Source organism: Magallana gigas, chromosome 9 (genome assembly GCF_963853765.1).
Source record: "Magallana gigas chromosome 9, xbMagGiga1.1, whole genome shotgun sequence".
In the NCBI taxonomy this organism is placed as follows: domain Eukaryota; kingdom Metazoa; phylum Mollusca; class Bivalvia; order Ostreida; family Ostreidae; genus Magallana; species Magallana gigas.
In genome coordinates this window covers 43,000,373-43,014,594 of record NC_088861.1, presented here as the reverse complement: position 1 = coordinate 43,014,594, position 14,222 = coordinate 43,000,373, and the positions used below count along the sequence as shown (strand labels likewise).

Sequence of the window (14,222 nt, the reverse complement as noted above, 5' to 3'; positions counted from 1 at the left end):
GTATATTAAGATATTATAATAAAAAGTATATATATTTGAAATATAAAAAAAGTTGTAATATTATTTTTTATCAAATAGAAAATACTATCGGACACCATTCACCATTCTACCATCGGAGCGAACATAGAAGGTAGCGAAATGACCGAACACCGTTAAGCGCAAAATTGACGTAGATTTCATTCGGAAGCGGAATATACAAATCACAGTATCATGAATTATGGAATAATTATGATAACAGAATGGCTGTTAAAATAATTACCTTCGGTTAACACGAATAATACTGGACGATTTTAGTGAACAAAGAAATCATGCAATCGTTTGACAGGGTCGTGTAGGATAGCTTCTGAGACAAATTTCACAAAATCTGCGATCGGAAGATGCACACCTCAGAATCGGAGACTTTCCAATGACACGTAAGTTGCAGATGAGGTCTATATTCAAAATATTGCTGCCAATAGTGATATCTAGACAAAGAATTCATTTCTGTTTGTGTGGATGACTTTTTTTTTTAGGTGGGTTTCGAGAGTTTTGAAAATGAAGCATGACCATGTGGCATAATAAAACTAAGACAACTCATTGAATTACATAGGATGAAACATCTTGTCTGGTAGACATGACTAGTAAAAGTAAGGTACGTGTTGACAAGTTACCAACTAAGGACCATGCAGTTGTCCAATGTTGTTGTCTTAAATTTTGGACTTAGTATTTCAATTGCTTTAAATACAGTGTACTTTGTCCTAATTAACATATCCCCAAGTATGAGCCAGTCCTATGATATCGCGGTAGTTAAATCATTTTGTCAAAATATATATCAATGCGAAATTTCCAGAAACTAATGTTATTGTGAGTTTTCTCTATTATATACCTCTGTGAGGTTCAGCGTGTCTCTGTTTACTATGTCTAAAAATATCCCGTCAAATGTCAATATCAGCACGTGCTACGATATGTAAACAGAAATTCTGCGATACCATAGAACCCGCGATATGATAGGAAACATAATACCCAAACTCCATCACCGTAAGCAGATAACACCCCACGTTTCTCTGTAAATTATTTTTTGTGGTTTTTATCATTTGCAATCACTAAAGATAACCTGAAACATTATACTTTATAAAATTCTTAACAAAATATTTTTATCATAATTATTCAAAAATTGAGCCCACTAAATACAACGTTTATCACACATGCGGGCAAATCATATCTATTAATGAAACTAACTCCGTCACCCACATGCTCTATGATATGCCAGGGAATGAAGACACATTAACAATTTAGTTTACCTTCAATTTGTGTCTAGGCCAAATTATAATAAGTAAAAATAGTGCAAACAATTTAAATGCTATCTAATTTCATCGAAATGAAATGATCGCCAGAATAAAAAGTGGGTCCTCGTAAAGTTCAACAATCACAATGACCTTTTCAGAATGCATGGATGCCGTTTGATTACTGCCCTTGCATATTTCAAATATTTCATATCATTAATGAATATATTAATGGTTACATGTATATTATTTTTTTTATCACATTTTTCTATAAATATTTTATAGCATATTCTAAATAGTGACATATTGTATATATCTATACACAGTATAAGGCCAAAATTATGGCACGAGCGATTTGACGTTTTCAACAAATGTAGCGCATAAACGATATTGCGGACTGAAAAAATGTATTAACCTACATGTATTTAATAAACTTAATCAAATATGCATAACATGAGAAATGTTTTATCTTAACCTCTCTAAAAATGACTGACCGCCGTAAATGATCGAATGGGCCCCCATGTCAGATATTGGATGAGGTCTAGTTTGTCCATCTCAGGCAAGTGCCAATTATAAGTTGGATGGATCGGAGATATTGAAGATATAAAGTCTCTTGTCCAAATAAATTTTTTATTTTGGCATCATTGTGTGTTTTTTTCTATCCTCTTGGCTGGAGATCAAAATCATACCATCACAATTAAATCACAAGAGATCCTATATTTATTAAGTTACATTTTCATGTACAAATCCCTTAACTTGAAGATACAACTGAAACTTTTATTTTTTTAATATTAGTTCATTGTATGTCTATTCTACATTCTTTTAAAGATTTGTATGATGAGATGGAAAAATTTTTTTCCCCCCAACATAAATACTTGTCATACAGTTGCAAGCCAAATTTACTATAGTTTCAGAATGGAGGTATGGAATTGGATGCCTCCTTCTCCTCTTCATTTTGTACTGAGTTGGATGCCCAGATGCTTGTTGCTATGGAAACAATGGAGAAACAACCAAGGTCACAAAAAAGTCTACCTAAAGGTATGGATGTGTATTTTAATCTCGATTGAGTTTTGATATTTGACACCGCTGGGGTAAGAATTATGTCACTTTCAAAATTATTACATGTATTGTGAACATAGCTGATTTCTAACATTTTTCTACATGCCACTTGTGACAAAAAAACAGCTTAATGGAATTGTTGATCAGTATGACACAAATCTATGTATTTACGTCAGGAATAAGGATTCATTCTTTGAGTATTATGGGATGATCAAATATGGTTGGGGGTGATCAAATCCAAAAAAAGCCCTTTGGGCTTTATGATAGATTTGATAACCCCTGACTGCATTTGATCACCTCATAATATTCAAATAATGATTCCTTATTACTTATATCTATGAAATTTTCAGCATTTGTACATGTATGTATGATTTAATAATATAATAGTCATTTGATGAAATGTATTGTACATTACAAAATTGATTGGTAGTGTTATCACAGACAAAGGCACCGGAAAATGTAAATATTTACAGATCCACAACACAAACTGATCAACATAACGAGTAGAACATTTAACTCAATCAACTGTCTTTCTAGGCTAAGCATATTTTTTTTTCTGCTTCAAGTAAGGAAATGAAATAGAGCGAGAATAATTGATTTAAATTGCACATTAATAAGCTTAATCATAATAGGAAAAAAAAATATACACTGGTAATAGATTCAAAGTAAACAGGTAGAAAAAAGAAACACATGAGAAAGATATTACACAGTAGCAAACATGTTAAAGTTAAATTATGTCATATCAAACGTTATAGCACCAAGTTTAAACATAAAAGATATCTGGTAGAAGAAACATTGTTTCACTTTGGAACTTCTTTCTTACATTGATTCAGAAACACCTTTATGATAAAGATGTGAAAGTTTTAACTGTACATGATACAGCAAAACTCGGTTATAACGAAGTCACTGGGACCTAAGACATTACTTCGTTATATCCGTAATTCGATATAACCGTATAAGAAATTCATTAAATTTACATAGCTGGGGATCCAAGATGACTTCGCTATATCCGTAAATTCGCAATATCCGTGTTCGTACTAAACGAGTTTTACTGTATAACTATTCAGGCCCTATTACCCGGTAAACCAAACCACTCCACAGTGAGTTGTAATGATACATGTATTGTAGGAACCAAGAAAAAGTCACCTGTACTGACCTCTACCCCGCAGTGTGTGACCCCGTTACCAAGGCGACAGGCTCAGCTGATGAAGTCACTGTTCACACTACAGAGTCCATTAAATGACAGTTTGTTTTCTCCATTTTCTTCACAAACAACAGATAATGTTAAAGATGGGGAACAGTTGACCCCCTCAAGTGCCATGAATGGAAAACCTTGCAGAAAACGTACAAGGAAAGTTCTGAATGAAATTATCAATGAGAAGGAGAGAATAGACAAAGACAGTGAGTGTACCAAGAAGAAGCTTTTGAGTGGCTGCTCTACAGAAGGTCAGAGGTCAGGAATTGAGAAACAAAATGTGATTGAATCTGATATGGAGGGTCAGAGGTCAGAAGCTGAGAAACAGAATATGATTGGATCTGATGTTGAGGGTCAGAGGTCAGGGGCAGCAAACAGGATAGATGGGACTGATGATGCAGAGCAGAAAATGCTCAGTGAAGCCAAGGGCCTAACGGAAAATGGAATAATTGGTGAGATTGTAAGATTGGTGAGATTGTAAGATATGTGAGGGAATAAGATCTACAATAGAAAAGTAAACAATTATGTTTGTACCTCTAACTATTAAACAGAATTAGGTAGACAACACATATCAATATTGCTGTAATGAAATAGACATCACATATTGTAATGTACTAGCTTCATAGTTATTGTACATGTTGTAGAAGTAGTGAGTGATTGGTTTATGTATTGCATTGTCAAGTAATGATATGTAAACAGATCACGACATTAAGTAAGGCTACGACGACTGTTTGATGTTCATGCAGAGAAAAATGTTTATGAATACAGATGGAGACAAGTTATTGCTGAAGAACTGGGGTCTACCTGAGCCAGTGATGAAGCAGTATTCAGACAAGGGGATCACGTCCATGTTTGAATGGCAAGCGGAGTGTTTGTGTCTGCCAGGGGTTCTGGGTAAGTGTCAGATTTGGAATGTTTTATGAAGAGAATTCGGAATTTTTTTTAATGGAAAATACGTCTTGTGGAAATTGGTATATTTGTATCATAATGATGATATACTGAGCTTCGTTTTACAAAAAAACTAACAAAAAGGTCTCATGAAATGCTCTTTTACATAAATGAAATTTATTAAAAAAAAACAAAAAAAAACCCAGTCATTAAATTGAAACATTGATTAGTTTGTGATGAATACATATAATAAGCATTGATATAGTCTTAAGTCATTTTTTAAAAATGCAGTTTAGGTTCACAGAACAAAAAGAGAGGTAATACATGTATCTTATCTTTGCATTTCCGCTTTCACTCCGCATGTTTTCAATCTGGTCCCACTATCAGCAACTTTCCTTATCTAAATTATCATCCTCATAGATGAAGTTTAAGGACTCAAGTGTTGATAATGATAGATGGAACCATATCAAGATTGTCCAAGTAGCGTAGTGGACAATGCACTTTCTTTTCACGGCTGCGACCTGAGTTTGATCCCCGTGATTGACAGTGGTTGTATGTGATAGGGTATGTCGGTCGACCGCTTGGACACGTGGGTTCTCTCCGGGTATTTCGGCTTCTTCCCACATCAATGACCACTTGCGCTAACGTCCGAGCCAACGAGAGATATTCAAGTTGTAGAACTTGTTTATCAATCGTAAAATAAATAAAGTTCAGTTCAGTTCATCAAGACTGATATAATTAGACAATAGAATGCTCTTCTCTATCACAGTTACACTGTACATAGCCTGAAGATTCTTATTTACACAGATGGAGGGAACTTGGTGTACTCAGCCCCGACCAGCGCTGGTAAAACCATGGTGGCTGAACTCCTGGTGTTGAAAAGAGTTCTAGAGACCAAGAAGAAAGCCATCATTATCCTGCCCTTTGTGTCGGTGGCCAGAGAGAAGATGTTTTACTTACAGGTAAATGTCAGGTACAAAGTAGCCATAGGTAATTCTGATTTCTAAATTTCTTCTTCTATCTTATTTTGAATCAAAATTGTACTGTTAGAGTCTGTAGGGTCTCCAATTATTACATTTAGATTTTACATGTACACTGATTTGTGATTTACATCACGTTGATAATTTGTTTCATTATAATTCAATTTGACCAATTAGTTAGAGAATCCAAAATTTTTACTACATCATCTTGTTGGGTTAGGATTAAATTCAGGTACTTGTATAGTAAAATAGTACAACACATAAAACCATGAATTCATTATGGTAGGGTTATATAAAAAGTATGTAAATAACAATAATTGTTTGTCAATTAGACCCATTGAATTTACATTATGATTAAATACTGACTAAAATTAAGTCCATACTTTCACATTTCATTCCATCTTCTAAATGTGTACTCAGTATTGCAGAAACAAGTACAATCCTACCTGTATAGATTTTGCTTGTAGCAACTTTACCAGGAAGTGGGCGTGTCCGTGAGTGGGTTTATGGGTAGCTACTCCCCGCCCGGAGGACTCAGTCAGGTGGATGTGGCAGTCTGTACCATCGAGAAAGGAAATGGACTGATCAACCGACTCATGGAGGAGAACAGGCTAGATCAGCTAGGTGCAGCCCTTTTTTAGTGTTTTTTTTAATTATATCAATCTGTGTAATTTTGAAATTTTAATTTTGATAAAGTAGAGCATTGGGATTATATTGCTCATGTTTTTTACCTGCAGATAGTGTTGTAGTGAATTAGTTAAAAGAACTGTTGGATTATAATGTCGATGATGCTACATGTAAATCTGCTGCTATTGTAGTGGATAAGTTTCAAGAAACTGTCAGATTATAATGTTGTTGCTATTTCTGCAGGTATTGTGGTGATAGATGAGCTTCACTTGGTCGGGGACCAGCACAGGGGGTACCTGCTGGAACTAATGCTGACCAAAATCAGGTTCCTCAGTCAGAGGATGAAAAAACCAGACCCTCAAAACATGGAGTCAAGGTAGTCTATTTCAATGTTTATCGGTGAATAAAATACTCTCTGGAAGCTTATCAAGTAATCTCTGTGAAGCAGGAAAAAATCCTTTTTATAGTTGATCAAATTTATTAGAGTTTTTTTGGAAATGAATGCAGGGCTTGTAAACTTTTAATACCCTTTTGGTTTTATCAGGAATAAAGTTCCAAAAACAAAACCAGCCAAAAATAGAAATGCATGAGCCGAACATTTTATTTTTGATTTATTTACAATTTTATAACAATATTAATCATTGTATCCATCATTGCTTTAATTTATAGACAAATCATTATCCATCAATTACATACATGTAAATGTGTGCTTATACATTGTTATAAACGTATCAAGTTCCCAGACAAATACATGTATTGTTTATTACATTCATCTGTGCTTACATTTCCACGTTTCCTCCAGTTCAACAGAGGGGATTCAGATCGTAGGGATGAGTGCCACCTTACCTAACCTTGACCTTTTGGCCCGCTGGCTAGATGCCACCCTCTACCGCACGGACTACCGGCCCGTCCCCCTCACTGAGTGTGTCAAGCTCGGGACAGACATCTTTGATTCTCGCCTCCAGAAGATTCGCGAGGTTGACCTTAGTGTGACCTTCAAGGGGGATACGGACCATGTGGTACCCCTCTGTTTAGAGACCCTCAGGGATGGTCACTCGGTCCTCATTTTTTGTCCGACCAAGAACTGGTGCGAGAAATTGGCGGAGACCATTGCCAGGGAGTTTTATGGGATCCTGAAGAAAGCGGCTGTTGATATGCAGGCCAATCAAGGTAGCAGTAGTCTCTGCCTCCATTTTATATATAGGGGCTGTCAATGTTTTCTTGTTCAATTTTTATAGTGAAAGTATTAAGACAAGTATGCAACATAGTGTTAATTTTTCTTTTCTTTTTGAAAAAAAACATGGAGTTGGTTAACTTATAAAACTTGGTTATAAATACGAAATAAATGATTTTACTAGTACAACATATGGGAAGGCACCAGAAGTATTCCAGTGTTGTATAATTTTAGGCTGCAAAATAGCTTAATGCTTGAAATATGCATTTTTTTATAATAGCTTAAAAATAGCTTCCAGTGTTGTATAATTTTACGCTGCAAAATAGCTTAATGCTTGAAATATGCATTTTTTTATGATATACTGAAAGAGGAATCGGGGTTATGGACAGAATTACAGAATGGACAGAATAACAAGACAGCAGACCTCTTTCTCTGGATCCAAAGGTCCGGACTGACAAAATAACAATATAAATGGTACATTTTATTCATTCTTGTTACAAAGGTTCTGGAGGGAATCCACCTTCTCCTTGTTTACCACTGAGCCGGGCCCCCCTCCAAGAAGTGGTGGAGCAGTTAAGGAGGACCCCGGTGGGGCTAGACTCTACCCTGGGGAAGACTGTCCCTTATGGTGTGGCATATCACCATGCAGGTAAAGTTTTAACATATGAAATGTGTAATGATAGTTATGAGGACCCCGATGGGGCTAGACTCTACCCTGGGGAAGACCATCCCTTATGGTGTGTCATATCACCAAGTAAGTAAAGTATCAACATTATTGTGTAATGATAGTTAAGGACGGTGGGGATAGACTCTACCCTGGGGAAGACAGTCCCTTATGGTGTGGCTTATCACCAAATTCACCAAGGAGGTAAAGTATCAACATAAATTTATAATGATAGTTAAGGAGGACCGTGGTGGGGCTAGACTCTACCCTGAGGAAGACTGTCCATACGTTGTAGCTCATCACCACACAGGTAAAGTGTCAACATAAATGTATAATCATAGATAAGGATATGAAACCTAGTTATTTCATGACCTTTGCCCAAATAAATATGCTTTTCATGTTTCTAGCTAATACCAATATCAAAACAACAGACAATTATGATTCAAATATTTACCCTGATGTATATACAAAACTAAATAGACTTTTGTTTGTTTGGCGTAGTTGTCATGGCCGTTTAATCAAATGTGCAAAAATTAGATAAGTACATGAATATCAGATAGATATCAGTCAGATATATAGTACATGTACATCAGATAGATTTCATACATGTACATTGAACTCGACATGCGCCGTTCAAACAATATGGCAGCATATATCAAATATATATATGTAATATACAATATTAGAAATACTCTCTTGACCCGAGGAGCCTGGAAAAAACAGTGCCCCACGGAGACAGTATTCTAATCAAAATTATGCACTTTGTTGCTGAGTCCTTGAATACAGATGACCTGCAAAACCATTCTTTGTCCATATTCACTTTCCAGCACATCTTTCTTCTATTCTTCATGGCCATGACGCTGCAAAAGAAAACTCAACCCGAAAAAGCTATTCACAATTTATAATTGTACAAAAAACAATACCTATGCAACTATTCACAAGTAGTTTAAATGGAAATTTATAATAAATTATAACCATGCAACCTAATTCTAAATAATGGGTTTGGGTGGGAGGGGATTTTTTGTGACCGACTCAGGGAACAGTTGAATATAAAAGGAAGAGCTTAACGCGCACGCTCCAAGACCAGGAAGTGTAGAGTTATTGCCCTTGAATTAACATTACTAGAGTTATAGTTCTTGCCCCAAAAATATGCTTAACTGCATGAAATAACAGGGTTTATCCATATTTGATAAACCTAATTATTTCATGACCTTTGCCCAAATAAATATGCTTTTCATGTTTCTAGCTAATACCAATATCAAAACAACAGACAATTATGATTCAAATATTTACCCTGATGTATATACAAAACTAAATAGACTTTTGTTTGTTTGGCGTAGTTGTCATGGCCGTTTAATCAAATGTGCAAAAATTAGATAAGTACATGAATATCAGATAGATATCAGTCAGATATATAGTACATGTACATCAGATAGATTTCATACATGTACATTGAACTCGACATGCGCCGTTCAAACAATATGGCAGCATATATCAAATATATATATGTAATATACAATATTAGAAATACTCTCTTGACCCGAGGAGCCTGGAAAAAACAGTGCCCCACGGAGACAGTATTCTAATCAAAATTATGCCAAATGGATCACGGACACTGTCACGTGAACCATCCGCCAATACCAGGCGGCAATTTTGACAACAATGACAACTGTAGATATGATACATAAGAATGTCTATACTTGGACATTCTAGATTCAGATATATGTATATGATATATAATAGGATAGATAAGTAAACGGACCATGACTTGCCAGAGATATATCAGCTAGTATATTTTAAGGATAGGTGCGAGAGGAAGATGTCACAAACTGCACAATAGCATTTTTCAGGGAGTTTATGTATATATTGTTACCCAGATCTGACAAATGCACACCATCTAATCTAAATAATCTCTTTTGAGTTATCTGGATATCTGGATATTTGATAGATGCACCATTAAGCTTTTTCAAAACAAATGTTGCAATGGCACTATTTATTCTACGCCTAGAGTTTTCACCTTCAATGGTTGATAAAGACTGCCTCCAATTACTTCTAGGTAATATATGTGACCATACAATGAGAGTGTTTGGCAAGAGGTCTGCTATTTGAGATAAAGTTAGTTTCATGAATTTTTGAATACCTTTTAGGGTATTTTGAGGGTCCCCAATATTATTACCACCGCAGTGAATTATCAAAATAGTTGGTTGTTTATTAGCTATTAACATACTTGACACAGTTGTATACAAGTACTCCCACACCATTCCCCTTCTACCATTCCAATTAATGGTAAAGTGGTTTAATCCAAGGTTTAACTGATTTGTGGTCTCTGCATATTTCTGTGCCCAATGAATAATAGATGAGCCAATGATCCAAACTGAATCTGAAATTTATGTATGATTTAACAGCATAAAACTAAAAATACTATTAACATGGTCTTATGTAGGATTTGAAAGCCGAGGAACTCCATCTACCCATGTGCTTGATTTGTATTTCAGAAACCCCTTTTAAGTACAGGTAAGTTGCACCTCCAATCCTAAATGAGTGCGACTTGAATGAATTTGTAGGTACCTCTAGGAATTTTAAGGATTTATACAGCATGGATGAAAATTGATATTGAGTCAATGGTTTAGTATTGCAGTGGGCAAATAGATGTGTTGCTTGAATGCATTGCCTATGACTTTGAAATTTTTGAAAAATTTGAAACATCAAAAAAGAATCTGGTGTTTTGGGTATTCTAATGGATGAACCGTTACCAAATTGATCTGTTTTTGAGCAACCCACAAAAACTATAAACTCATCCTCCAACATTTGAACATGATTTCTTTCCAATGCCACTAGCTCACTTACTCTCAATAAAGCAAAAAATGCAATGAGAAATGCTGACTGAAATAAATGTGCTTCATATGAAGAAATAGTTAAATGTGGAATGATACTGGTAATTTGTGTTAATAAAGACAATGTAATTGGTTGTCTAATGTCCTGAGTTCTGCATGACCTTTTAAATCCTGCTAACAACTTTTTGACCAAAAAGGATTCCGTAGCATTCTGCCAACCATGTAAATTTACAACAAAACTCAAACCAGCCATATAAGATTTTGCTGTTGAAAATGCAAATCCAGATTCCTTCATATAAGCTATAAACATTACTATATGATCTATAGGTGGTGGCCACAAATGCTCAAAGGAAGCTTGAACTCTGAAATTAAAAAATGCTTGGATGCCTTGTTTATAAACTTTACTTGAGTTTTCAGATATACTGGCTTCTAACAGTTGATCTATAGTTGATGAATAATCTCCCAAAATGGAGCAGGAATTTGACATGGAAAATTGTCTGCTGTAGGAGCCAACTGTCGGAATCTTGACCACTGAAAGCGAGAAATAGCATCTGCTATATTGTTATTTTTTCCCGGAACATGTATAGCTCTAACCTGGATATTATAACTAAGGGTATACAATACTAACGCTCGAATTAAAACCATGACCCTGTTATTTTTTGAAGACTTTTGATTAATAATATGAACTAATGAGAGATTGTCAATATGTAACAATAACTTTTTTGCATAGAGTTGTTCTGCCCAAATAAAAACTCCCAAAACAATAGGCACAAGTTCAAGAAAAGTAATATCTTTTGTTGTCTCATAAAACCAATGTGAAGGCCAAGCCAAATAACACCACTGACTGCCAAATATAACCCCACACCCTTTTGAACCTGAGCTATCTGTATAAAATTTGAGTGTCTCATCATCTTGCCATGTCAAAGATGGAAAAGGGGTTAAGCCATTAAACTTTGTAAGAAATTCTACCCACATTTCTAAATCCAATCTGATTTCTTTTGAAATTCTTATGAAATGGAAAGATTTTTTACCTCCTGCTAAAGCCGCATATACACGACGACAAAATGCTCTTCCTGAGGGCAAAGCTTTAACCACAAATGCAAGTGACCCTGCTAATGACTGTAATTTTTTAACGGTGACCTTTTTACAACTTAAAGCATCATTAATTTTTTCCAAAAGTTCAGTAACTTTATTTTTTGGAATGAAAATAGTTCTTGAAACTGTGTCAATGCCTAATCCTAAGAAACAAATAGATGTACATGGACCTTCTGTTTTTTCTGGAGCTAATGGGATCCCTAAAATTTCAGATAACTTTATCATATGAGCCATTAACATCTCACAATCAGCTGTGTTTGCTCTACCTATAAATAAAAAATCATCTAAATAATGAATGATCCCCCTTGAATTTGACCTTTGCTGCAGCTCCCAGTGAAGGAAGGAGGAGAACATCTCAAATAATGAACATGAAATTGAGCAACCCATTGGCAAGCATTTGTCCACATAATATGAATTTAAAAACTTGAAACCTAGCAAGCAGTAATCTTCAGGACAGACTGGCAACAATCGAAAAGCACTTGAAATGTCCATTTTGGCCATTAATGCACCCTCCCCCATCTCCTGAATAAGTGACAAGGCTTGATCAAATGTAGAGTACGACACTGAACAATATTGCTGATCAATGTGATCATTGATACTATTACCCACTGGGTGTGATAAATTAGAAATCATGCGCCACCCCCCTTGCTTTTTAGGGAGGATACCAATAGGATTACACCGCAAATTTGAAATAGGTGGACAGGGAAAGGGGCCTAAAATTCTACCCAATTTTATTTCTTTATTTATTTTTTCATGTAACTCAACAGCATGTTCCTCTGCAGATATCATGTTTTTAAATTCAACCTTTTTTCTAATGCCTGTATATTGAAGTGAAAACCCATTTTTAAACCTATTTGATAGAACTGTTGCTATTTCTTTGTTTGGGTAATTTACCAGTAAAGAATCGAAGTTATATGTATTGATTGGAGTGCTGCCAATATCCCATAATTTATGCAACAAGTTACATGTAGGTTTGCCGTCCTGTGGTTTGTTGTCGATTCCTGAAAAATTTGTTGTTGGAATTAAAATTTTCCGAACGAGCAGGTGCATTTTTGGGAATTTGATTAGATTGATTATTTTTGAAGCAGTTAATGGAGGGATGATATGCATTACATGTGATGCACTGATGCAAATACTTGCAATATTGTTTCTGACAAACACCTTCATAATTGTAGGCATAACATTTCAAATACCTACGAGTTGACTGATTTGACAATTGGGTTTTATTAACTGTTTGCATGTAAAACAACCATAGTTCAGCATCAATAGATCCCCAGTTTAAAGAGGAGTCTACAGACTTCTTTAAGCGAAATTGCACATCATAATCCAACCAACCTGAATTGTTACTAGCAGCCCCCCTTTTAATTGTTGACATATACCTCAAGAGTGAAATGGCTTGTAGTGGATGTTTTTCTAAGTATATAGAAGCATATATGAAAAATGCATCCATCCATTGCGAGAAGTTTGAAATTTTTGTTTCTTTATTTTTTGGTTTGACCTGAAAAACACCCCCCTCGAAAACAATTTGATTTTGCATTTCTGTGCAAGGCTCTTGAAGCAACAATTTGTTTAAATGAACAAATTCGCCATTCCAGATTTTATCTTTGAGAGCTTGGGATACATGGGATCCCAGTATAGAAGTAACACTGTTAAATGGGTTTGGCGTGTCAATATTATTTTCCAAATAATTTTCTGTACCTTGATTCATGGGAACATGTGACGACAACGGACTTGGTGCGTCAGGGGTGGGGTTAACTATGGGCGGCATGTTGTGAGGAATTATCCCGCTCCGTGACATTCCCTGGCCTGCTTCAGTTGACGCCTGTGTCGCTGGTGTCGTCGGAGCCGCAGGTGTTGGAGGAGTCGCTTGTGTCGGAGGAACGGGCTGTCTCACTTGACCTCCTCGACGATTTCCGCGACGACCTCGTGCCAATACACTACTCGAGGCAACTGTATTTGTTCCATTTGGCACGGCTGCGTATGGGCTTCTCGCCTTAGATGCCCTTTGGTTCCTTACCCTCAGCATGATATTGGAATAATATGCCGGTATAAAGTAATAAAACTCGCCGATTAAAACGATAAAACTTGATTATTTCTCTGGTTGATTTTTTGTGACCGACTCAGGGAACAGTTGAATATAAAAGGAAGAGCTTAACGCGCACGCTCCAAGACCAGGAAGTGTAGAGTTATTGCCCTTGAATTAACATTACTAGAGTTATAGTTCTTGCCCCAAAAATATGCTTAACTGCATGAAATAACAGGGTTTATCCATATTTGATAAACCTAATTATTGAAGAAATTGAATTTACTATATGGTAATATTCTTCATCGCTTGTTTTATATGTAAGTTACAGGTGTGCATATTTATGTTTCTGTTAACGTTTGGATGATATTCATTGTGTGTGTATTCAGATTCTGCTAAATTAAGTAAAGAAATTTTTATT

At 35.6% G+C, this 14,222-nt stretch overlaps 2 protein-coding genes across 3 annotated transcripts in view; one reads left to right on the top strand and one right to left on the bottom strand.

The window, feature by feature from the left end:
* The first annotated feature begins 170 nt into the window (after positions 1-170).
* LOC105329994 (DNA polymerase theta) overlaps positions 171-14,222 on the top strand; it is a 33,723-nt gene continuing 19,671 nt past the window's right edge. The window contains exons 1-10 of the mRNA XM_011431527.4: positions 171-413; positions 513-631; positions 2,171-2,300; positions 3,450-3,968; positions 4,285-4,410; positions 5,212-5,366; positions 5,852-6,008; positions 6,255-6,387; positions 6,814-7,181; positions 7,688-7,834. Of these exons, the coding sequence (XP_011429829.3) occupies positions 614-631; positions 2,171-2,300; positions 3,450-3,968; positions 4,285-4,410; positions 5,212-5,366; positions 5,852-6,008; positions 6,255-6,387; positions 6,814-7,181; positions 7,688-7,834 (1,753 nt within the window). The 5' untranslated portion in view covers positions 171-413; positions 513-613. The remainder of the gene's footprint in view (positions 414-512; positions 632-2,170; positions 2,301-3,449; positions 3,969-4,284; positions 4,411-5,211; positions 5,367-5,851; positions 6,009-6,254; positions 6,388-6,813; positions 7,182-7,687; positions 7,835-14,222) is intronic.
* LOC117681762 (uncharacterized) lies at positions 8,804-14,064 on the bottom strand. Of its 2 annotated transcripts, none has more exons than XR_010709072.1 (2): positions 13,477-14,064; positions 8,804-11,214 (listed from the first exon to the last, which is right to left on the bottom strand). XR_010709072.1 is itself a non-coding variant. In XM_066070670.1 (2 exons), the coding sequence occupies exons 1-2, from the start codon at positions 13,802-13,804 to the stop codon at positions 9,646-9,648; spliced, it is 912 nt and encodes a 303-aa protein (XP_065926742.1). In that variant the 5' UTR covers positions 13,805-14,023; the 3' UTR covers positions 8,804-9,645. The 2 variants fall into 2 exon arrangements, 1 of the variants encoding a protein (XP_065926742.1); XM_066070670.1 differs by having other exon boundaries at positions 8,804-10,229; positions 13,477-14,023.

What these genes read in the sequence shown, in the direction of transcription:
- LOC117681762 (XM_066070670.1), bottom strand. Translation starts at nt 13,804, where the DNA reads ATGCTGAGGGTAAGGAACCAAAGGGCATCTAAGGCGAGAAGCCCATAC. An exon ending in ACATGTTCCCATGAATCAAG is followed by an intron (nt 10,230 to 13,476) that starts GTACAGAAAATT and finishes CATAAATTTCAG; the next exon opens with ATTCAGTTTGGATCATTGGC.